The sequence below is a fragment of the Lipotes vexillifer genome, unplaced genomic scaffold, assembly GCF_000442215.2.
Source record: "Lipotes vexillifer unplaced genomic scaffold, Lipotes_vexillifer_v1.1 scaffold397, whole genome shotgun sequence".
NCBI lineage: Eukaryota > Metazoa > Chordata > Mammalia > Artiodactyla > Lipotidae > Lipotes > Lipotes vexillifer.
The window spans coordinates 3,980,511-4,003,477 of NW_006772681.1; the positions used below are offsets into that span (position 1 = coordinate 3,980,511).

Consider the following 22,967-nt stretch of genomic DNA (forward strand, 5'->3'; position numbering starts at 1 on the left):
GAAAGAGGGAATGGATACCAGAAAGCAGTAAGCAAAGCCCACTATACCTGTCTCCTTTCCCAGAGCAGTGTGTATTTGTGGGGAGGGCATGAGGGATCTGGATACATAATTATGGAGGGTGTGGCTCCTGAAGAGTGAGAGAGGTTCAGAGAGAAGAGGCTGGGGGAGGGAGAGCCAATCTTTAGCCTTTGGAGGCCTAGTTTACATCTTGGTTTTCCTAACAGGATGGCTTTTGCTATAGTGGGCAGTTGTGGTCAGGGACATGAAGGAAATTGAGAGGGCTTGAGGTACTAGCTCCTGGAAACGTGTCCCCAGGGCATTATGTAAGACCAGACCTCTGGTTCCTTTTGGGCCCTTACAATACTTGGGTCCAAGGGTTGAGGGGGGAACTGGTGCGGATATCCCAAGGGGCCTCACCAGAGACCCAGCCCAGGAGCAAGAGGCAGCCAACATAGGAGACAAATGCTGAGAACCATGATTTCTGGGCCTGGTGCCACCACTGACTTGGTGTGTGATCCTGGGCCAGGCACTGCTCCTGCCTGGGCCTTAATTTCCCACTCTGTATGATGGGCTAGACCAGATCTTTCTTACTTTTTCAATCTCAGGGATGCCTTCATTTTTCTGTACATGCCACTGTCTTCAACTCAACCCTGCTTGTTGAGTTGTTATTGTTTTTAACTTTTTATATAATTCATTGTCTTCTGGTGAAAAATCTGCACAAACACAGATCAAGTCAGTGCTGTATCTTTAATCCTCCTTTCACTTTTATAGCAACCCTGACTTTTTTCACTCTGCTCTTATATTTCTTTTGCTGATTTTCTTGAGTTCTTTCCTTCTCATCCAGGCCATATCTTACAAATCTCTGTTCGGGTTGATTTCTCTTTGCATAATCCAAGAAATTGTAAAATTTATAAAAGTCTGTTGCTTTGCCACCACCAAAGTGGCTTCAAATCTGAAGACAAAGACATCTGGTGTGTTCTCTTGGTTACATCTTGGTTAGTTTTTCTCAAATTCTGTCTTAGGTACTGTTGCCTTCCCAGGATAAAGGACCACTATGACCATTTGTTTCTGCAGAAACAGTTGGTATGTCATGAATTTCCTTGCCTGGCTCGTTGCTGTGTCACATAATGGTGGCTGCTTGGGACTTCCTGGGTGGCTCAGTGGTTAAGAATCCACCTGCCACCGCAGGGGACATGGGTTTGAGCCCGGTCCGGGAAGATCCCACATGCCAAGGAGTAACTAAGCCCGTGCGCCACAACTACTGAGCCCGTGAACTACAACTACTGAAGCCCACGTGCCTAGAGCCCGTGGTCCGCAACAAGAGGCCACCGCAATGAGAGGCCCAAGCACCACAACAAAGAGAAGCCCCCGCTCACCGCAACTAGAGAAAGCCCGCACACAGCAACGAAGACACAATGCAGCCAAAAATAAATAAATAAATAAATAAATAAATAAATTTAAGAAAACATTAAAAAGAAAATGGTGGCTGCTCATCAGGCAGCCAGGGAGGATAAAAGCCCTGTTTAAAGATTTTGTATACTCCTCAATCTGAGATTGTTGCTCTAAGTTTCTGTCTCAATTTTTTATTAATGAAAGTCTCAGACCTTTACAGGAGCCAGGGTCTGAGTGCCGGGGATAGGAAATAGGGGAATTTGGGAAACAGCGGATCAATGCTCCCTCCAAAATATCTCTTGAATCCACCCTTGAATCCTCCTGAAGTCTGGTTCCCCAGGTTTCTCTTTCACCCGGTTTAGCTCCCTCATAGCCTCCTAGTTAATTTCCTTTATGGTAAAGATGGCCAAATTCAGTTTGCTATTTGGAGTAGAAAAAAATGTACTTGATAAATTGTAACTTCATAGCCTAGTGCAGGATCTGGCAATGGTGGGTGTTCAATAAATGCTAAAGAAAAACTACCCAGGTGTGTGGCTTAAAGCTGGTTATTCAGAGCCTCAGTTCCTTCTTCTCTAGGTAACCCATACATCGTCTGGGATGTCAGGAGAGAAATCACCTTGTTTGCTCCTTTATTATTTCCCTCACTTCAATTCTCTACCCTTCCTTCTCAGCTACAACAACAAAACAACCCAACCTAACTCAATTCAACCCAACCCAAATTCCTCTCATCTTCTCACGCATAGAAGCTTAAGCACAACATCTGGATCCTGGTTCTGCCACTTATTAGCTGTGTGACCCCAGACAAATGACTAAATCTCCTTGTGTCTTAGTTTCCTCATCTGCGTGTGGTGATGGCGAAATTATAGTACCTGTAGTATGTGTGTATGTGTGTGAGTGTGTGTGTTTGTATATGTATAATTATATATATATATAATTTGTATTGTAAACAGAAATGTAAAGCACTTAAAATAATACTTAGCACAGAATACACACTGAATATTTGCTATTATTACTATTTTCATCTTTTTTTGCATAAACTACTGGATACCTAGGCCTTCAGGGTAATGTTTTTCAGTGTATGGCTCCTGAACCACCAGCATCAGGGTAATCTGGAGATTAAGAATGCAGGTTCCTGGGCTCCACCCCAGACCACAGTCTCTAGGACAGAACTAGGAAATTTACATTTAAAAAATACATTTCCCAAGTGATTTTTTAAATTAATTAATTAATTAATTTTTGGCTGTGTTGGGTCTTCATTGCTGCACATGGGCTTTCTCTAGTTGAGGCCAGTGGGGGCTACTCTTGGTTGTGGTGCGCAGGCGTCTTCTTGTAGTGTCTTCTCTTGTTGCGGAGCACGGGCTCGAGGTGCGTGGGCTTCTGTAGTTGTGGCTCGCAGGCTCTAGAGCACAGGTTCAGTAGCTGTGGTGCTCCAGCTTACTTGCTCCATGGCATTTGGGATCTTCCCGGACCAGGGTCGAACCCGTGTCCCCTGCATTGGCAGGCAGATTCTTAACCACTGCGCCACCAGGGAAGCCCTGCCTTTCGTCTTGTTTATGGTTTCCTTTGCTGTGCAAAGGCTTTTAAGTTTAATTAGGTCACATTCGCTTATTTTTGTTTTTATTTTCATCACTCTAGGAGGTGGGTCATAAAAGAGCTTGCTGTGATTTATATCAAAGAGTGTTTTTCCTATGTTTTCCTCCGAGAGTTTTATAGTGTCCAGTCTTACATTTAGGTCTTTAATCCATTTTGAGTTCATTTTTTTGTATGGTGTTAGGTAGTGTTCTAATTTCTAAAACTGGACGTGTAGTTGTCCAGTTTTCCCAGCACCATTTATTGAAGAGGCTGTCTTGTCTCCATTGTATATTCTTGACTCCTTTGTCATAGATTAGGTGACCATAAGTGCGTGGGTTTATCTCTGGGCTTTCTATCCTGTACCATTGATCTGTATTTCTGTTTTTGTGCCAGTACCATACTGTCTTGATTACTGTAGCTTTGTAGTATAGTCTGAAGTCAGGGAGCCTGATTCCTCCAGCTCCATTTTTCTTTCTCAAGATTGCTTTGGCTATTCGGGATCTTTTGTGTTTCCATACAAATTGTATAATTTTTTTGTTCTAATTCTGTGAAAAATGCCATTGGTAATATGATAGGGATAGCATTGAACCTGTAGATTGCTTTGGGTAGTATAGTCATTTTCAAAATATTGATTCTTCCAATCCAGGAGCATGGTATAACTCTCCATCTGTTTGTGTCATCTTGAAGTTCTTTCACCAAGTCGTTCTTGATTATGCAACATGTTTCAATTCTTTCACAGGTCTTAAATTCCTTATATATTTATTTAATATTTTAATTACTATAGCTAACATTTAAGCACTCACCATAAGCACTTTTCATACATTAATTAACAAAGTGGTGTGCTACTTATGCTTATCAATGGCACTCCAAACACCAGAAACCCAATTTGTACTCTTTGCCCATTTCTATGGTGTAAAGACTCCCATAGGTTGGGATTTTAAACTATTAACCTGAAGTCACTGAATACATTATACAGTATTTGCCATAGTGATAATAGCAGTGGTAAATAAACTCAAGACCACAGATAAAACGAGAGTGTAGTAAAATAATTAGGAAGTGATGTGTTTTGAATATTTATTATCTTGTTTTTTACATAACTTGTTTAATTGTAAGCTTATATAATTTAATTTTTGATAATGGCTGTGTTTAAAAGCAACTAGCAACATTTCTAAGCATTCCTCAATCGTTTCTAGCTAGCCCACAACAAGCCAACAACCAGCACATTCTTCAGATGAGGGACCTGAGGCACAGAAAGGTTAAGCAACTTGTTCAAGGCCGCAGAGCTAATAAATCTGTAACTGTATCCTCAGAACCCAATACCGTGCCTGGCATACAGTTTGTAGTCTATCAACAATTGTAGGATAAATAAATGAACACATATTTAATACTCTTAAAAACATAAAAAGGGAAAGAAACATTAAAAACATACACACAGGAGTGAAATTAACATCTCTTTAAAACTCGCTCACAATCCTAGAACGATTACTGCCTTCACCTATCTACTTTCAGCAACACTTCGGCTCCCGGGCGCTTTTACAATTCACCAGCTACCTTAGGAGACGTCGCCCAGCACTTTGCTACGAGCTCGAGTCGCCCCGCTTTCCGTCGTCCCGCCCTATTTCGCCGCAATGCCTCCTGGGAGTGGTAGTCCCCAGTCTCGCAGCTCCGGCGGCAGCAGCTAGGCGCGCCGGGCCGCGGAACTACACGGGGCGGTGCACAGGTCGAGAGGCTCTTCCACCTCGCTTTTCCCTCCACGCCTGCGCGGTCGCCCTAGCTATCATGGCGGCTCCCTTGGCCCTGGTGCTGGTGGTGGCAGTGACCGTGCGGGCGGCCTTGTTCCGCTCCAGTCTGGCCGAGTTTATCTCGGAGCGGGTGGAGGTGGTGTCCCCACTGAGCTCTTGGAAGAGAGGTGAGGCCACCGGCTCGAGTAGGCGGCTAGGCCCCGCCTGTGCCCTCCTGGCCTCTGTGAATGGGAGGCGGGGGCAGTGGCCGCAAGCTCAAGATTCTGGGGGAACTGACCGCTCTCTCAGGAGAGGGCGGGAGGGCGGGGCCTGAGAGCGGGCTGCTAAGGGGGTGGGCGTGGGACTGTGTGGTGAGGTTGGGGCACTAGGGGCCGGTCACCTGCGGGGTGGCGATCTGAGGGGGTGTGTCCCACTGGGGTCCTGAGCTGAGTAGCGTGGTCTGAGGAAGGGTCGGGATGAGGAAAGGGCGTGCTGGGTGGAGGGGGATTTGGCGCGAGATCGCAATGTGATGTTCCTCCGGGGTGTGGGATGGTGTGTGACGGGCCCGAGTGAGGGAACCAGTCCTGCCTAAGCGAGGAGAGCGTGTCAGTGAGCGTGCTTAGAAGCTTATTCGCAGTCTGGGACTTTGAGTGCATCTTTTCCTACTGTGTCTTTATGGTTCTTCAAGTTCTTCATCAAACATTGTTTACGCTGGCGCCTCCAAAGAGACAGAATTTGGGCCAGAGATCCATAGGCTAGTGGGAGAGATAGATAATTATAATAATAATTATAATCATTTGTGAAAAATGTACTTCCTTTGTACGTCCAGTTCCTCCTTTGGAGTTCTGACCCAAAGGGTCCCCTCCTTTTCCAGCTTCTTAAAGCTGTGGAATTCGAGCTAACTCTTGAAGGATGCAGAGTTTGGAAAGGGAGATTAGAAAAAGGGGAGTTCCAGGTAGAAGATAAACAGGATCAAGAAATGTTGAAGGGGGCTTCCCTGGTGGCGCAGTGGTTGAGAGTCCGCCTGCCGATGCAGGAGACACAGGTTTGTGCCCCGGTCTGGGAAGATCCTACATGCCGCGGAGCGGCTGGGCCCGTGAGCCATGGCCGCTGAGCCTGTGCGTCCAGGGCCTGTGCTCTGCAACGGGAGAGGCCGCAACAGTGAGAGGCCCGCGTACCGCAAAAAAAATTAAGAAATGTTTAAGGATGTGAAATGTCCGAAGTAGGGGAGTAATGGGATGGGAGTTAGGTTAGGGCCAGAGTTTGAAGATTTTTTTTGAAAACTATCTTCCTGAAGTATGGACATGTAATAAGTGTAGAGCTCAAGGAATTTTTACAAACTGTATATGCCCATATAGCCAGGACCCAGATTAAGAAACAGAACATTACCAGCACCCCAGAAGTCCCCCTCATGTCCTCAAACTTTAAATGCTAGAGTTTTGATGTTGTCCCATAAGATATTTTGGAATGGCGTAATGAATGGATGTTTTATGAATAATTAGAGCTAAGTTTCCTAAAAATACTAACTAGATATCAGAGACTATGGTAAGCCTCATTTTATCCTCCAGTTTTTCTGTGTATTAGATGGTGTTATTTTCCCCATTTTACCGATGAAGAAACTGAGGTTTGGAGAAGTTAAGTAATTTTCCCAGGTTTCTCAGTTGACAGATGGTAATAAAGATAGTTGTAATTTATATGTGTGATGGTAAGAGCTTAGACTTGATATCTTTGCATGTAATGTTTGCATGTAATTATTTGTTGAACAAACTGAATTGTTTGTTGAAGCCACTTGTTTCCAGCTTTCTTCTGGATTCCAGAAGATCCATCCATTTATTTGATAGTGCAACTAAAATTTATACGAATTTCTTGCTTGATAAAATGCTTGACAAAATGTGCTTCTCAGTCCAATAAAAATAATAACTAACACTGATGTAGTGCTTTCCACATGCCAGGTACTGTTCTAAGCAGTTTAGGTATGTTAAAAAACATTTAATTTCTACAATGGCTTTTTTAAAAAAAATTAATTAATTTATTTATTTTAGTTTTGGCTGCATTGGGTCTTCATTGCTAAGTATGGGCTTTCTGTAGGTGCGGTGAGCAGGGGCTACTCTTCGTTGCAGCGCATGGGCTCTAGGGCACGTGGACTTCAATAGTTGCAGCATGCGGGCTCAGTAATTGCGGCTCGAGGGCTCTAGAGCACAGGCTCAGTAGTTGTGGCGCATGGGCTTAGTTGCTCCGCAGCATGTGGGATCTTTCTGGACCAGGGCTCATACCTGTGTCTCCTGCATTGGCAGGCGGATTCTTAACCACTGTGCCACCAGGGAAGTCCTCTACAATGGCTTATGATGTAAATACTATTGTTAGCCCCACTTTATAGATGAGAAAATTAAAGTACAGAGAGATTGTTACTTGCCGAAAGTCACATAGATAATAATATTATGTGACTAGCTAGCAATCTTTAGGCATGGCTGTTACACCAGAGTTCACTGTATACTATCTTGTCAAGAATAATTTTGGAACATTTCTGTCATATTTTGGTGTTTCCTCAGCCTTTGACCTAAAGATTGGGAATTATTATGGGCTTAGCTTCTTGAGTCAGGATAGAGCTCAAACTGTGAGTGCTTGTTTAGAAACCCATTTCCAATGCAGCTGTGAGAGTCAGGGTCAGGAGGAACACTTCTGATAGCACTACTTAAAAAAAAAAAAAAAACACTTATTGCTAAATAAATACAGAATTAGTAAACTGCGCACAGCAGTGTATTGCACAGTGCATTATAAGGCAAACACTTTTGTAACCATCATCCAAGTCAAGAATCAGAACTTTGCCACTTTTCCTAGAAGCCTTTCCATATACCCCATCTCAATCACAGCCTCTCATCCCCCTCAGAAGTAAACCATTATTCTGTTTTTTATAATAATGACATCTTTGCTTTCTTTTTGTCTTATTACCCAAATGAGCATCCCTAGACTATAGCTTAGTCATGGTCTTCAAAAAAAGTTTATGTATGTCTTTTAAGTCTCCCTTAATTTTAAAATTTCCCATCCATCTCATCCTTTTCTTTAGTATTTATCTGTTTAAGAACCTAGACCATTTGACCTGTAGAGTTTCCCATAGTTTGGATTTTCCTGATTGTATATTCATGGTACAGTATAACACATATCTGTCTGGTTTCTCCACTGCAAAATTACTATTTTCCCTTTTTATTTTTATTTTTTGGCCATGCTGTACAGCTTGTGGGATCTTAGTTCCCTGATCAGGGATTGAACCCAGGCCCTGGCAGTGAAAGCACCAAGTCCTAGCCTCTGGATGGCCAGGGAAGTCCCTATTTCCCTTTTTAAGTAGTAAACGCTTGGGGGATATACTTTGGGGCTCTGTAAACATCCTGTTTCTCTTTAACTTTTTGCCCACTACTTTTTGCATTTATAGTTTGGTCTTCCCTGCAGCAGTCATTACTGTGGTGTTCTAATGGAGACTTTTCTATTTCCCTCATTCCTTCTTTTTTTATTTTATTTTTATTTATTTATTTACTTTATTGAAACATAGTTCATGTATAATATATAATTTATAGGTATATAATATAGTGATTCACAGTTTTTAAAGGTTGTGCTTTATTTATAGTTGTTATAAAATATTGGCTATATTCCCTGTGTTGTAGAATATATTGTAGCTTATTTTATACATAATAGTTAATACCTCTTAATCCCCTACTCCTATATTGCCTCTCCCCCCTTCCCTCTCACCACTGATAACCACTAGTTCGTTCTCTGTATCTCTGAGTCTGCTTCTTTTTTGTTATATTCACTAGTTTGTATTTTTTTAGATTCCACATATAAGTGATATCATATTTGTCTTTCTCTGACTTATTTCACTTAGCATAATGCCATCCAAGTCCATCCATGTTGCTGCAAATGGCAAAATTTCATTTTTTATGGCTGAGTAGTATTCCATTGTATATATACATATACCACATCTTTATCTATTCATCTGTTGATGGACACTGAGGTTGCTTCCATATCTTGGTAATTGTAAATAATGCTGCTATGAACATTGGGTGCATATATCTTTTCCAATTACTTGTTTTTTTTTTTAAAATATATACCCAGGAGTAGAATTGCTGGGTCATATGGTAGTTCTGTTTTTAGCTTTTTGAAAAACCTTCATATTGTATTCCAAAGTGGCTGCACCAATTTATATTTCCACCAACAGTGTAGGAGGATTCCCTTTTCTCCATATCCTCATCAACATTTGTTATTTGTTTTCTTTTTGATGATAGCCATTCTGATAGGTGTGAGGTGATATCTCATTGTGGTTTTGATTTGCATTTCCCTGATGATTAGCCATGTTGAGCATCTTTTCATATGCCTGTTGGCCATCTGCATTTCCTCTTCAGAAAAATGTCTATTTAGTCCTTCTGCCCTTTTTTTTTTTTTTTTAACCAGGGATCGAACCCGGGTCACGGCAGTGATAGCGCCGAGTCCTAACCACTGGACTGCAAGGGAATCCCCATATTTATTTATTCAATTATATTTATATCAGTGTGAACTCATGGGTATTTGTTTTATTTTCTGGATTATAATCCATACTACTTTGGCCATTGGGACCTCTTTCAGGTTGTCTCCTTTGTCCTTTTGACATACCTCCCTCCTACTTTTTTTTTTAAAGCACTCTATTACTTTCTGGAACCACAAGATGCTCCCGGCTTACCTTGTATTTTTCTTGGTCCAGCCCTAGAATTGACCGCTTCTACAAGGAGCCCTTGTTCCTTCTATTGGAGAATATCATTTAGAAACCAAGATCTGTATGCTAGGTGTGTTTATTGCTACTGGGATGACACTGTTTCTTGGATCCTCTAGGCTAGAAATATAAGGATACCACTTGTTTTGAACAAGCTGAATGCTTACCCTTCTTGGTATGGGAAGCTCAAAGACAGTGTTTGTCTTCTACTAGATGATATGCTTTTATTATCAGCCATAGGAAAAGTACATCAAGGTAACTAAATAAGAAACTCTTGCTTATCTGATTTATGAGTTAAGAGTTGAGAGACTTTATGGAAAAAACAACAACAACACTGATGTTTTAGAATAATTGGCTATGATTAATTAGCTTTTATGGTCAACTATTCTAAAACATTAGTTGTTAGATATCATCTCCTTGGGTCTCCAGTAAAGCTGTTAGTGAAGGGTTTAATAGTTGTGTTACACAGCAGCCTCCTTATGTGGCTCCACGAGGGAAGTTTCTCTCTGGTCCTAGGATAAGGACTAGTTACAGTTGTCTTGAGCATCGGGCTTTTTTTTATTTTATAGACATCATGAATTATGTAAATGATAGGTTTCCTTCTAGGGTGGGTCTATAAAATTTAAAGCCATACTTATGGCTCACTCATTACAAATAAGTAGTTCCTTTAAAAACAGGCTTTGTAAGTTTGATTTTGTTTTATTTACTTATTTTTGAATAGGTAATTCAGTCTTATGGTTCAAAAATAAAAGGTGCAAAAGTCTGTATGACTAAAAGGCATCTTTCCACCATTTTCCTATACCACCCATTTCTGTTTCCTGGAGGGAACCATTTCTTATGTATATCAGTTTTACGTATACTTCATGCATTTATAAGCTTACACTTTATAGGTTTTTGTGGCTCTGTTTTATGTTTTTCTTATTCTTTTTCACTCTCTTTTAAAATTAGTTTTCCTGTTTCTTATTAATAATTATAAGGTAATACATACTCATTGCTAAAGACTCAGAAACTGAAGAAAAGATAAAAGAAACCAAACATCTTCTATAATTTTATCACCTGGAGATGGTCACTGTTAACTTTTTATTTGTTTGTTTATTTTTATTTGTTTTATTTAATGTTTATGTTTTGTGCTTATTTTGAGGCATTTCTCATTGAATACATATTCATTCTCTCTCAAATAATTAAATGAATGATTAATATTTAAAATAAAATTTGATCATATTTTACATGCTGTGTTATGACCTGTTTTTCATTTTAGAATATTTCATTGACATCTTTCCTTCAGTAAATATAAGGTTGGCCCTTGAACAATCCAGGATTTAGGGGCACCGACTGACCTTCTGTGCAGTTGAAAATCCAAGTATCATTTATTGTCAGCTCTCTATATACGCTATTCCTCTGTACCTTTGGTTCCTCCATATCTGAGGTTCCACATCCACAGATTCAACCAACTGCAAATCGTGTAGTACTGTAGTATTTATTATTGAAAAAAATCCACATATAATTGGACCCATGCAGTTCAAACCCGTGTTGTTTAAGGGTCAGCTGTAATATATCTGTAATATACTTATTTATTTTAACTCTTAATTTTAAAATAATTTTAGATTTTCAAAAAAGTTGCAAAAATAGTACATAGAGTTTGTTTACCCTTCACCCAGCTTCTTTTACTGTTAATATCCTACATAACCACAGTACAATGACCTAAACCAGAAAATTAACACTGATACAATACTACTAACTAATCTACAAACCTACGGGATTTTTACCAGTTGTTCCACTAATGTCCTTTTTCTGGTCCAAAATCCAATCATGACCCCATATTGCATTTAATTGTTATGTATCCTTAGTCTGTTCCCATCTGGGATGCTTCCTTAGACTTAACATTTTTAAAGTACTGGCCAGTTACTTTGTCTCTCAGTTTGGGTTTGCTTGATATTGCCTCATGATGAGATTGAAGTTACGCTTTTTTGGGAAGGATAATGCATTTTTGGCATAAGGACCACAGAAGATTTTTTTATCCCCATCTCGGTGAATCATGTCAGGAGGTACTTGATGTTGATAATGTTAACTGGTCAACATATTACTGGTGATGTTAATGTAGGTCACTTGAGTAAGATAGTGAATGCCAGGTTTAGCCACATAACATCAGTATTTTTCCCCTTGCAAATACTGTTTCCAATCATTTTTACCCACTAATTTTAGTATCCATTATTGATACTTGCCTTTCAAGATTATTACTGTAGGGTCTGCCAAATGGTGATTATCTATTTCCATCTTTCCTTCTACATTTGGTACTTATAGTTCTCTTTAAGGAAGAGTTTTCTTTTCTCTTTCACTTGTTTATTTATTCAACTGTTTATAGCATAGTATGATTTTTAACTATAAAGTGCTTCTCTCTATGTATCTATCCACATATATGTATATACATCACAATTCATTTACATAAATCTCCATTAATGAACGTTGGGGTTTTTAACATTTTTTGGTACTCTGAGCATGATAATGAACATATTTCTTTGGGCACCTGTCCAATTACTTCCATAGGATAAATTGCCCTAAGAGCAATCGTTTCTGGGGCAAAAGGCACACATTAAAAAAGTACCTGTTGGGGCTTCCCTGGTGGCGCAGTGGTTAAGAATTCGCCTGCCAATGCAGGGGACACGGGTTCGAGCCCTGGTCCGAGAAGATCCCACATGCTGCAGAGCAACTAAACCCGTGCGCCACAACTACTGAGCCTGTGCTCTAGAGCCTGTGAGCCACAACTACTGAGCCCACATGACACAACTAATGAAGCCCACGCGCCTAGAGCCCATGCTCCACAACAAGAGAAGCCACCGCAATGAGAAGCCTGTATACTGCAATGAAGAGTAGCCCCCGCTTGCCTCAACTAGAGAAAGCCTGCGCGCAGCAATGAAGACCCAACGCAGCTAAAAATAATAAAAAGAAAAAAAAAGTACCTGTTGCCTGTAGAAAAATTAATACAAATGTCACTCAAACAATCAGCATATGAGAGTGGCTGCCCATTTTCCTTCTCTGTGGACATTTCTCACATCTTCTAATTTGTTATTTATTTATTTTTTGGCTGCGTTGGGTCTTTGTTGCTGTGCACGGGCTTTCTCTAGTTGAGGCGAGCGGGGACGACTCTTCGTTGTGGTATGCAGGCTTCTCATTGCGGTGGCTTCTCTTGCTGCGGAGCACGGGCTCTAGGCGCGCAGGCTCAGTAGTTGCGGCACATGGACCCTAGAGCGTGTAGGCTTCAGTAGTTGTGGCGCACAGGCTTAGTTGCTCCGAGTCATGTGGGATCTTCTTGGACCAGGGATCTAACCCACGTCCCCTGCATTGGCCATCAGGGAAGTCCTGTTATCTTTTTTTTTTTTTGGAATGAGGCAGAATATATATAAATGAAACACGTTTTTAAAAATTTATTTTTTTGGCCACACCATGCGTCTTCCAGGATCTTAGTTCCCCGACCAGGGATTGAACCTGGGACCCTGGCAGTGAAAGCGCCAGTTCTAACTATTGGACTGCCAGGGAATTCCCAAACAAAACACTTTTTAGAGTGGGTGGAAGTTACAAGGAGATCAAAGGAAGTTTATAGTTTAATATAAAATTTTCTCATAATGAGTGCTGCCCCACAATGAAAAGAGATGCTCTGTATAGAAAAAAGTTGACCATCATCTGACATCAAGATTTAAATTCACTTGCTGGGAATGAGGTAAAGGGGGTTAGACAAACTGTGAAGCCCTTCTTGTTCCTGGGAGTATCTAACACTTAGGATTATGGCCAATCTGCATATGTCTCTAAAGTAAGAGTGACCTTGGATGTCTTACTTTTCAGTGGTTGAAGGCCTCTCACTGTTGGACTTGGGAGTGTCTCCGTATTCTGGAGCAGTATTTCATGAAGTAAGTGTTCTTGTTTTCTTTTTTGGGTACTAAGAGTAGTTTACAGTCACAAATGCCAAAGCCTAACTCTGTTTTGTACAAACATTTAAAGAGATCTATTTTTGAAAATCATATTTAGAAACAGCCCTTTTTTAGATGCCCTCTGCTTAAGAAGGAGGTTTCGCAATTGCAGTGGAAATGATCCAGATTAAAATTGTAATTTGGGGAAGCAGATGAGACTTCTGGAGAAGTTATCATTTTTATTGGCAAATAAATTGTAAACAGTTCCCAGTTCATGAATAGGTTATATGCTAATTGGCATGTAATTGGTTCTTTGGAACATTCTTTCCCATGAAAACTGTGCCAGCAGTGTTGGTTTCTTAGAAAGCCCACAAAAGCCATTTAACCCATAAAATTAGTTTTTAAGAATAGTAAAATCACTCTTAGGTTACCATTGTCTCTCAACAGCTTCCTGACAAGTCTCTGCATTCAGTCTTGCTCCTTTACTTCTTATTATTACACTGATCTCAGGATAAAATCCAAACACCTTAGGATGCATACAAAGGCCTGTGGGCCCCGCTCATCACCCCAACCACATGTCTTTCCACTTTCCTCTCCCCACTTTTATTGGCTTTATCATTTAGAATAGAAGTCTTCTAATTTGGCATTTTTACCCCTAATTTTTACAGTTGTCTCCCTCGTACCTACTATGAGAACAATTTTTTTTGGTTCTATCTAGTCTTTTTAAAACGTTCAACTTGATTCTCATGGAGATGACAACTCTTTTGCATTCATATTTCATTATCTTTGTATTACTATCTAATTGAACCATAATAACAAGAACTACTAGCAGAAACAGGTTAGGAACAATTTAAGAGACTCTTAATGGGCACACAATTCAATTATTGGGAATGGATGCGTGTGGGCATATGCAAGCATAGCCCACTAGCCAGTGGTATGTGCTGTGGGCCTTGGGCAGTATGTTTTCTAGACAGACTAGGAACCCTCTGAGAGAGTTCTGACATGCTTTTATTATGCTCCAGCATCATATTCCCTTACCTACATCTTTGCTCATGTTGTTATCTTCTTATGGAGGGCCATTCTTCCTTCTTTTTGTGGTTGACTCTACTATTCAGATATTAGCTTTGGTTTTGCCTTCCCCAGAAAGCCATCCCTCATCACCTTAGACTAAGTTAGGTGTTTCTCCTATATCTTCCAAAGCATCTTGTGCTTATCCTTTTCATGGCTCATATCATACTCTTGAAATTGCCTCTACTTGCTTTACCACTGTGATGTATGCTCCTCGGAACATGTTCTGGCACCCTTTCATCACTTATTCCTAGTGCTTAGGTCTGTATCTGCATATGTATTCCAACCCCTCCTTCCCTTCTCTATTTCCTTTAACAAAGATTTGTTAAGTACTCACCAAATGCCAGCTACCCTGCTAGGTGCTAGGGATATAAAACAAGATACAGTCCTTGGCTTTATTATACGTGTATTTCTAAGAGAAACAGACAATAAGTTAGTAAAAAAGAAACAGATTTCAGAGCAAAGAATGTTGCCAAGGATAAAGAAGTTCACTTCATCATGATTAAGGGGTCAATTCATCAAGAAGACATAACAATCCTAATGTTTATGCACCTAATAACAGAGTTTCAAAATACATGAAGACTGATAGAACTGCAAGGAGAAATAGACAAATCCCCAAATAGTCTGAGATTTCAGTATCCCTCTGTCAATGACTGATAGAACAAGCAGACAGAAAGTCAACAAAGATATAGAAGACTTGAACAACACACCAACCAACTTGACCTCATTGACATTTACAGAACATTGCATCCAATAACAGCAAAACACATAATCTTTACAAGTATACATTTGCAAGATAGACCATATTCTGAGCCATAAAGCAAGGCTCAATAAATTTAAAAGGGTTGACGTCATACACAGTATATTCTCTGACCTCAGTGGACTTAGATGAAAAATTAATACCAGAAACATACCTGGAAAATCCCCAAATATTTCGAAACTAAGTAACATATTCCTCAATAACTCATGATCAAAGAAGAAATTGGAAGGGAAATTAGAAAGTATTTTGAACTGAATGAAATGAAAACACAACCTATCAAAATATGTGGGATGTTGCTAAAGCAGTACTTGGGGGAAATTTATGGTGGTAAATGCCTGTATTGAAAAAGAAGAAAGGTCTCAAATCACTGACATCAGTTTCTACCTTAAGAAGCTAGAAAAAGAAGATAAATTAAACTCAAAGTAAGCAGAATAAAAGGAATAATAAAGATCTGAGAGGAAACAAATGAAACAGAAAGCAGAAAATATTGAAAGTCGTGGAAACAAAGTTGGTTCTTTGGGATGAATAGTAAAATTGGTAAACATTTGAGATTGGTGGATATGTTCACTATCTTGATTGTGGTGATGATTTCATGGGTGTATTCATAGGTCAGAACATATCAAGTTGTATACTTTGAAAATGTGCAATTTATTTTATACCAACTATACCTCCATAAAGCTAAATTTTGAAAAATATGATTTCACTTAAATGGTAAGTGTATATAGAAAAATAAAGTTGAGTAAAAGGATAAAGAGTGATGGTCATGTGTATGGCTATTTTAGATAGTGTTTGTAGGGAAGGCACTCTGAGGAAGTGAAATTTGAATAAGAGATCTAAATGAATCAAGCAAGCCATATGATAACCCTAATTTGGAAATTAGCTTGGCATTTTAGAGATAAGCTGTAAGAAATTAGGGGTCTGATTATGTAGGACTTTTTATAGAAATGGTTAGGAGTTTGGATTTTCTTTCTATCTCTCTATGTATCTATCTTTTTTTCCCACTTTTATTGAGATATAATTGACATACAGTGCTGTGTAAGTTTAAGGTGTACGGCAGAATGATTTGACTTTTATACATCATGAAATGACGACCACAGTAAGTTTAGTGAACATCCATTAGCTCATAGAGATAATAACATCAACGAAATAGAAAAAAATTTTTTTCCTTGTGATGTAAACTCTTAGGAGTTACTCTCTTCACAACTTTCATATATAACGTACAGCAGTGTTAATTATATTTATCATTTGTTGTACATTACATCCTTAGTACTTATTTATCTTATAGCTGGAAATTTGTACCTTTTGACCATCTTCATCCAGTTTCCCCTGCCCCTCTGGTAACCACAAATCTGATCTCTTTTTCTATAAGTTTGTTTCTTTGTTTTTGAAGTATAATTGACCTACAACACTATGTTAGTTCCCGATATATAACACAGTGGCTCAATATTTCTATACATTTTTATTTTATTTTAAAAAATATGTATTTTATTATTTATTTATTTTTTTGGCTGCATCGTGTCTTAGTTGCAGCACATGGGGTCTTCGTTGAGGCGTGTGGGATCTTTTGTTGTGGCACAGGCTCTTCGTTGTGGCATGAGGGCTTCTTTCTAGTTGTGGTGTGAGGGTTTTCTCTATCTAGTTGTGGTACATGGGCTCCAGGGCGTATGGGCTCTGTAGTTTGCCGCACGTGGGCTCTCTTGTTGAGGTGTGTGAGCTCAATAGTTGTGGTGTGAGGGCTTAGTTGCCCTGTGGCATGTGGGATCTTAGTTCCCTGACCAGTGATGGAACCCACGTCCCCTGCATTGGAAGGCAGATTCTTTCTTTTTTTTTTTTTTTTAATCTTTATTGGAGTATAATTGCTTTACAATGGTGTGTTAATTTCTGCTTTATAACAAGGTGAATCAGCTATACATATACATATATCCCCATATCTCTTCCCTCTAGCATCTCCTTCCCTCCCACCCTCCCTATCCCAACCCTCTAGGTGGTCACAGAGCACCAAGCTGATCTCCCTGTGCTATGTGGCTGCTTCCCACTAGCTATCTATTTTATGTTTGGTAGTGTATGTATGTCCATGCCACTCTCTCACTTTGTCCCAGCTTACCCTTCCCCCTCCCCATGTCCTCAAGTCCATTGTCTAGTAGGTCTGTGTCTTTATTCCCATCCTGCCCCTAGGTTCTTCATGACCTTTATTTAGATTCCATATATATGTGTTAGCATACTGTATTTGTTTTTCTCTTTCTGACTTAACTTCACTCTGTATGACAGACTCTAGGTCCATCCACCTCACTACAAATAACTCAATTTCGTTTTTTTTTATGTCTGAGTAATATTCCATTGTATATATGTGCCACATCTTCTTTATCCATTCATCTGTTGATGGACACTTCTTTTGCTTCCATGTCCTGGCTACTGTAAATAGAGCTGCAATGAACATTGTGGTATGTGACTCTTTTTTTTTTTTTTGCGGTACGTGGGCCTCTCACCGCTGTGGCCTCTCCCATTGCGGAGCACAGGCTCCGGACGCGCAGGCTCAGCAGCCATGGCTCACGGGCTCAGCTGCTCCGTGGCATGTGGGATCCTCCCGGACCGGGGCACGAGCTTGTGTCCCCTGCATCGGCAGGCGGACTCTCAACCACTGCGCCACCAGGGAAGCCCTAATATAACTGTTTTTAATGTCAAGAGTTTGTAATATGAGGGCCACTGCTTTCTCCCATACTCTAATTGATAAATTCTCAGTTGGCTGGTGAGGCCAGTTGGGATACTTCTTGTCTAATTTGGTTTCTAGGAAGACTTCATTCAAGGCCTTAATGGTTACTGATCAAATGGAATTGTGTATTTCACCAGCTTTCTCATATTCCTTAGTCCTGGCCTTTGAGAGAGACAAAAACTCAGCACAGCATTTGCGTCTTTTTCTTCAGCATCCACCTGGACAGTATATTTATGCTCTGGCACGAGAATCTTCAGGGCATTAAACTTCTTTTCAAAGTCATCTGCCAAGCCAGCCTTCACCACATTGGCCTTGTAGTAAGCCTAGTCATAGCAGGTAGATTCTCACGTAGAGTAGCCAACCTGGAGATGAGGGTCTCATTCCAGGATTTCAGGGAATTAGCAGTGGCCTTTGGTCTTGGGGTATGATCTCCCCAAAAGCTACCCAGTTAGCAGCTTCCTTTGTAGACTTTCTCCCTCTTGGATCACTTGCTCTGGGGGAAGCCATGTCATGATCAACCTTAAGGAAGCCTTTGTGATGAGCTGAATATTGCTGCCAACAGTCAAATGAATAAGCTTGGAAGCAGATATTTAAGCTCTTTTAGATATTGCAACCTCAGTCGACAGCTTGGCTGCAATCTCATGAGGGACTCTGTGCCAGAACTATCCAGTTAAGCCACTCCTGGATTCCTGACTCTCAGGCACTGTGTGAGATAATAAATGTGTGTTGTTTTAAGCTATTCAGTTTTTGGACAGTTTGTTACACAGAAATAGATAACTAAGATACCTAGGGAGTGAATTAACATAAATAATACCAGGACCTAGAGCACTCTGATACATCAAGGTTGGGATGGGGAAGAGGAACTAGCAAATATAGCTGAAAAGGAGGAAAATCAAGGGAATGTTCATGGACGCTAGATGATCACGTAATTGCTTAAGGAGTAAAAACTATGTCAAATGCTATTTCAAGGTTGAGAAAATTTAGATTGAAGATTGATGATTAATTTGCCAAAATTGAGACTTTGGAGACTTTGGCAACAGTAATTTCATTGGAGTATAGGGACAAGAGACTGATCAAAGTACACTGAGGGAAAGAAGTGGAAAGACAGGGTATAGACAACCTTTTTGAGGAGTTTTACTCTAAAGGAGGGCAGAGAAATGGTATGGTAGCTGGGCGGAGATGGCTAGTGAAGATTTTTAAAATATGAGGATCTGCATATTTGAATGCTGATGGGAATAATTCTGTGGATAAAGAAGTTGATGATGTAAGAAAGAGGATTGAATGAGCAATGTCTTTGAGGAGGCCAGAAGGAATAGGATCACCAGTTCACAGGTGGAGGGTTTGGTTTTATTTATTTATTTATTATAAATTTATTTTATTTTTGGCTGCGTTGGGTCTTCGTTGCTGCACGTGGGCTTTCTATAGTTGTGGCGAGTGGGGGCTACTCTTCGTTGTGGAGCACAGGCTCTAGGTGCACAGGCTTCAGTAGTTGTGGCTTGTGGGTTCTAGAGCGCTGACTCAGTAGTTGTGGCACACGGGCTTAGTTGCTCGCGGCATGTGGAATCTTCCCGGACCAGGGCTCGAACCTGTGTTCCCTGCATTGGCAGGTGGATTCTTAACCACTGCGCCACAGGGAAGCCCAAGGAGGGTTTGGTTTTAGATAGGAAGAAAGGAAGTTCATCAGTTGTTAATAAGAGAAAAGTAGAGAATATAGATATGGATAGAGGAAGTTGGTCAACTGGGTAGTGGGAAAATAAGGTGGTTCTCATTTAATTGCTTCTCTTTTCTCAGTGACATAAGAAATGAGATTGTCGGCTACAAGTGAGAACTGGAGAGAGAAGTTGGAGGTTGAGGAGAGGGGAAAATGTGAAATAATCCTTTCAGAAAGAATATGTCAAATGAATAAATGGAAGAGCTATATCTAGCCACTTAACCATCATTTAAAATGTTTTTTTCTCTGGGAAAATGTTTTCTTGGATACAGTGAGGGAGCCTAGAATACATTCTTACTCCTCATCACGTGCGTGCGTGCGTGCATACATGTGTAAAGGGGGATAAAGGCCGGAGGTAGGAATTTCTAGCTAATAGAAGCATGTTAACTCTCTATACCTGTCTAAGATAACCCCGTTAGGACTGTTAACCTGTAAAACTCTGAATTAAGGGGCAAGAACAGTTGCTTCCCCTGAGCGTAGTGAGGATGACTTCAAATTCAGAGTCCCTTGCTCCTCATTCCTGAATATGGGTTAATTTGCTTGTAAGCTGAGCATTCATAAATCAAGAGCTACCTATATTTTAATATAGTTTTTCTAAGTAATAAAACACTATAAAGAAATAAAATTATATCAAGCCAAATGAAAAGCATACTTTTGGAGAGAAAATTCATCGCTGCTTTGTATTGTTTCTTTCTTAACCTTTAGCAGATTTTATTATCTATTTCTTAAGGAAAGGTAAGAATATGTGAAAGTGGAGAAGAAAAATTTGCACAGGAGAGAAAAAAGTAATTTAGCAACCACAGGTTAGATTTTACCACTGCCTTCAACAGACATTTCTGTTTTCTGTGTTTAGTCAAGTACTGATAGTAAAATTGTGAGTTTATCCATATATACCCTACCCTGACTGGGAGTAGTCACCTAAATGGAGATGTAGCGTAAAGACAAATTATATTCAGTGCATGCTTCTCTATAATAGTATGATATGCAATTAAACTAACTACTGTGTACATGTTAGTTCATTACGGAAGTGAGCCCAATTGCTGATAGACTTTTTGAGAACAGTTTGTTCTGTTTTTTCTGAGACCTATTTAGTGCCATTCTAAACTATCTGAAGCATCAAGACACTTTGAAAGCAGGCTATTGGTAATATAAATATCAAGTTGCTACCTCTTACAAACAAAGATAAATGCAAAAAAGAATCCATTAGTAGATAGTTGTAAAAGTTCAATTCTTTTAGAACTTTGAAAGGCAAAGCTGATTTCCGTATTTTCAAAAAGAGGTAAAAAGTTGATCTCAGGTAGCTAACATATTGAGTTTTACTGTATGCTAGGCACTATGCTAAGTATTTTGTGAATATTACCACTTAATTCTCCCAAGAACCCTGTGAAATAGGTCACTCTACTTATTTTATAGCTGAGGAAACTAAGGCTCAGAGGGGAAGACAACTTGCCCAGAGGTAAATAAGTGGAACCTGGTTTTAAACCTGAGTCTGACCCCAAAGCCTTGTTCTTTCTACCACACTAGCATGATCTCATGAAAAAACCTGTCAATAACCTTTATGGTATCATAAGGCACATTTTTACATGTGGTTGGGAGTTGGGAAGAGGTGCTTCTGAGTCACCAGCATGGGCTCACTAAAACCAGGTCATGTACTTTCCTTCTGGTGTGGTGGATTGGTGAACTGGCTTGTAATAGCAGACCAACTATCCTGCCTAGAACAACTAAAAAAGCAGGAGGAATGCAAAAAACATCTGTTTGATGGCATTGGAAAGTAGCAAGATAACCAGGACTTGAGGGGCTGAGATCCCAGAGTGGAAATTGCAAAAAGTGAGATCGACAGTCTGAGCTGCTTTCTCCTTGATGTATTTACCAATTTGTAAGTGGCACAGGCTGAGGGGGCAGAGAAAGAGAACAGAAATTGGATGGTAAGAGGCTACAGATCTAAGCAGAGCTCTTGGCAGTCTAATAGTGCTGCGGAAATACAAATTCAAGTGCACTTCCAACCAAGGTGGTAGGGCTCTGGCAAAGGACTTGGCTTCTAGTTGGGTCCTCTAAAGGACTACACTCAGAGAGTGAGGGTAGACCATGTATAGACTAGTCTTACAAAGACTGAAGCCAGCTTCTAATTAGCTTAACCCCTGATTAGATTAAGGTGATACAATTCTAATTATCAATACTTGTCAGGAGCTTAAAGAAACCCTTACTGGAAGAAAATCCAGAACCTCTACAATTTCTTTTGCACAGTGTCTGTCATTCAATTAAAAGTTACCAAGCATAATAAAAGATAGAAAAAAATAGGCACTAAAAACAGACTCACAGGTGATCCATATATTGGAGTTGTCAAACTTGGACTTTAAAATGACTGTGACCTGTGATTGATATGTTCAAAAAATAAGTGACAAGATAGTGAATTACACCAGGGAACTGGAATATGTAAAAATGATCAAAGGGGAATTCTAGAACTAGAAAACGTAATAACAAATTAAGAATGCAAAAGGCAAGGTTAACAGCAGATTACACAAAGCTGAAGAAAAGATTAGTGATCTGGAAGATAGAAAATAACCATACTGAAGCTTGGAGAGAAAAGGATAGAAAAGAGAAAAAAAAAAAAGCGATCTATGAGATACAGTAAAAAGATTTAACATACATACAAATAGAGTTTCAGAATGGGAGAAGGGACAAAATGAGGAAGAAACAATATTTGAAGAGATTAGTGGCTGAAATTTTTTTAAACTTATGAAATATTTCAATTCAAGAAACTCTGTAAGGCCAAGCAGGATAAATTCAAAGAAAACACACATCATAATAAAACTGCTCAAAACCAAAATAGGTTAAAAGCAGCCAAAGAGGGACAATTATCTTTAAAGAGAAACAAGATGGAAACTAACTCTTCAACAAAAATGAAGGAATCCAGGGCTTCCCTGGTGGCACAGTGGTTGAGTCCGCCTGCTGATGCAGGGGACGCAGGTTCGTGCCCCGGTCCGGGAAGATGCCACATGCCGTGGAGTGGCTGGGCCCGTGAGCCATGGCCGCTGAGCCTGCGCGTCCGGAGCCCGTGCTCTGCAATGGGAGAGGCCACAACAGTGAGAGGCCCGTGTACAGCAAACAAAAAAAACAAACAAAAAAATGAAGGAATCCAGAAGACAATAAAAAGGTATCTTTACAGTACTGAAAGAAAATATCTACTGACATAGAATTCTATACTAAGTAAAATATCTCTAGAAATAAAAGCAAATTAAACAGGTTTCCAAGCAGATAAAAATTGATAGCATTTATTGCCAGCAGACTCACATTTAAAAAAATACAAAAAGGCAGAAGGATTATGATCCTTGACAGTTTCATGGAATATAGGAAGGAATAAATAACAATGGAAAAGGTAAATATATGGGTAAATCT

The 22,967-nt window shown here is 39.9% G+C and overlaps 1 protein-coding gene and 1 pseudogene across 2 annotated transcripts in view; one reads left to right on the forward strand and one right to left on the reverse strand.

Annotated features, from left to right (window-relative positions):
• The first annotated feature begins 4,552 nt into the window (after positions 1-4,552).
• Positions 4,553-22,967, forward strand: part of PIGU (phosphatidylinositol glycan anchor biosynthesis class U) — a 123,421-nt gene continuing 105,006 nt past the window's right edge. The window contains exons 1-2 of one of the 2 annotated variants that reach the window (XM_007447795.1): positions 4,553-4,873; positions 13,258-13,322. In XM_007447795.1, coding sequence (XP_007447857.1) covers positions 4,744-4,873; positions 13,258-13,322 — 195 coding nt within the window. In that variant the 5' untranslated portion in view covers positions 4,553-4,743. The remainder of the gene's footprint in view (positions 4,874-13,257; positions 13,323-22,967) is intronic. The other variant, XM_007447796.1, reaches the window with a different exon arrangement.
• On the reverse strand, positions 14,746-18,367 carry LOC103068302 (ATP synthase subunit d, mitochondrial pseudogene; annotated as a pseudogene).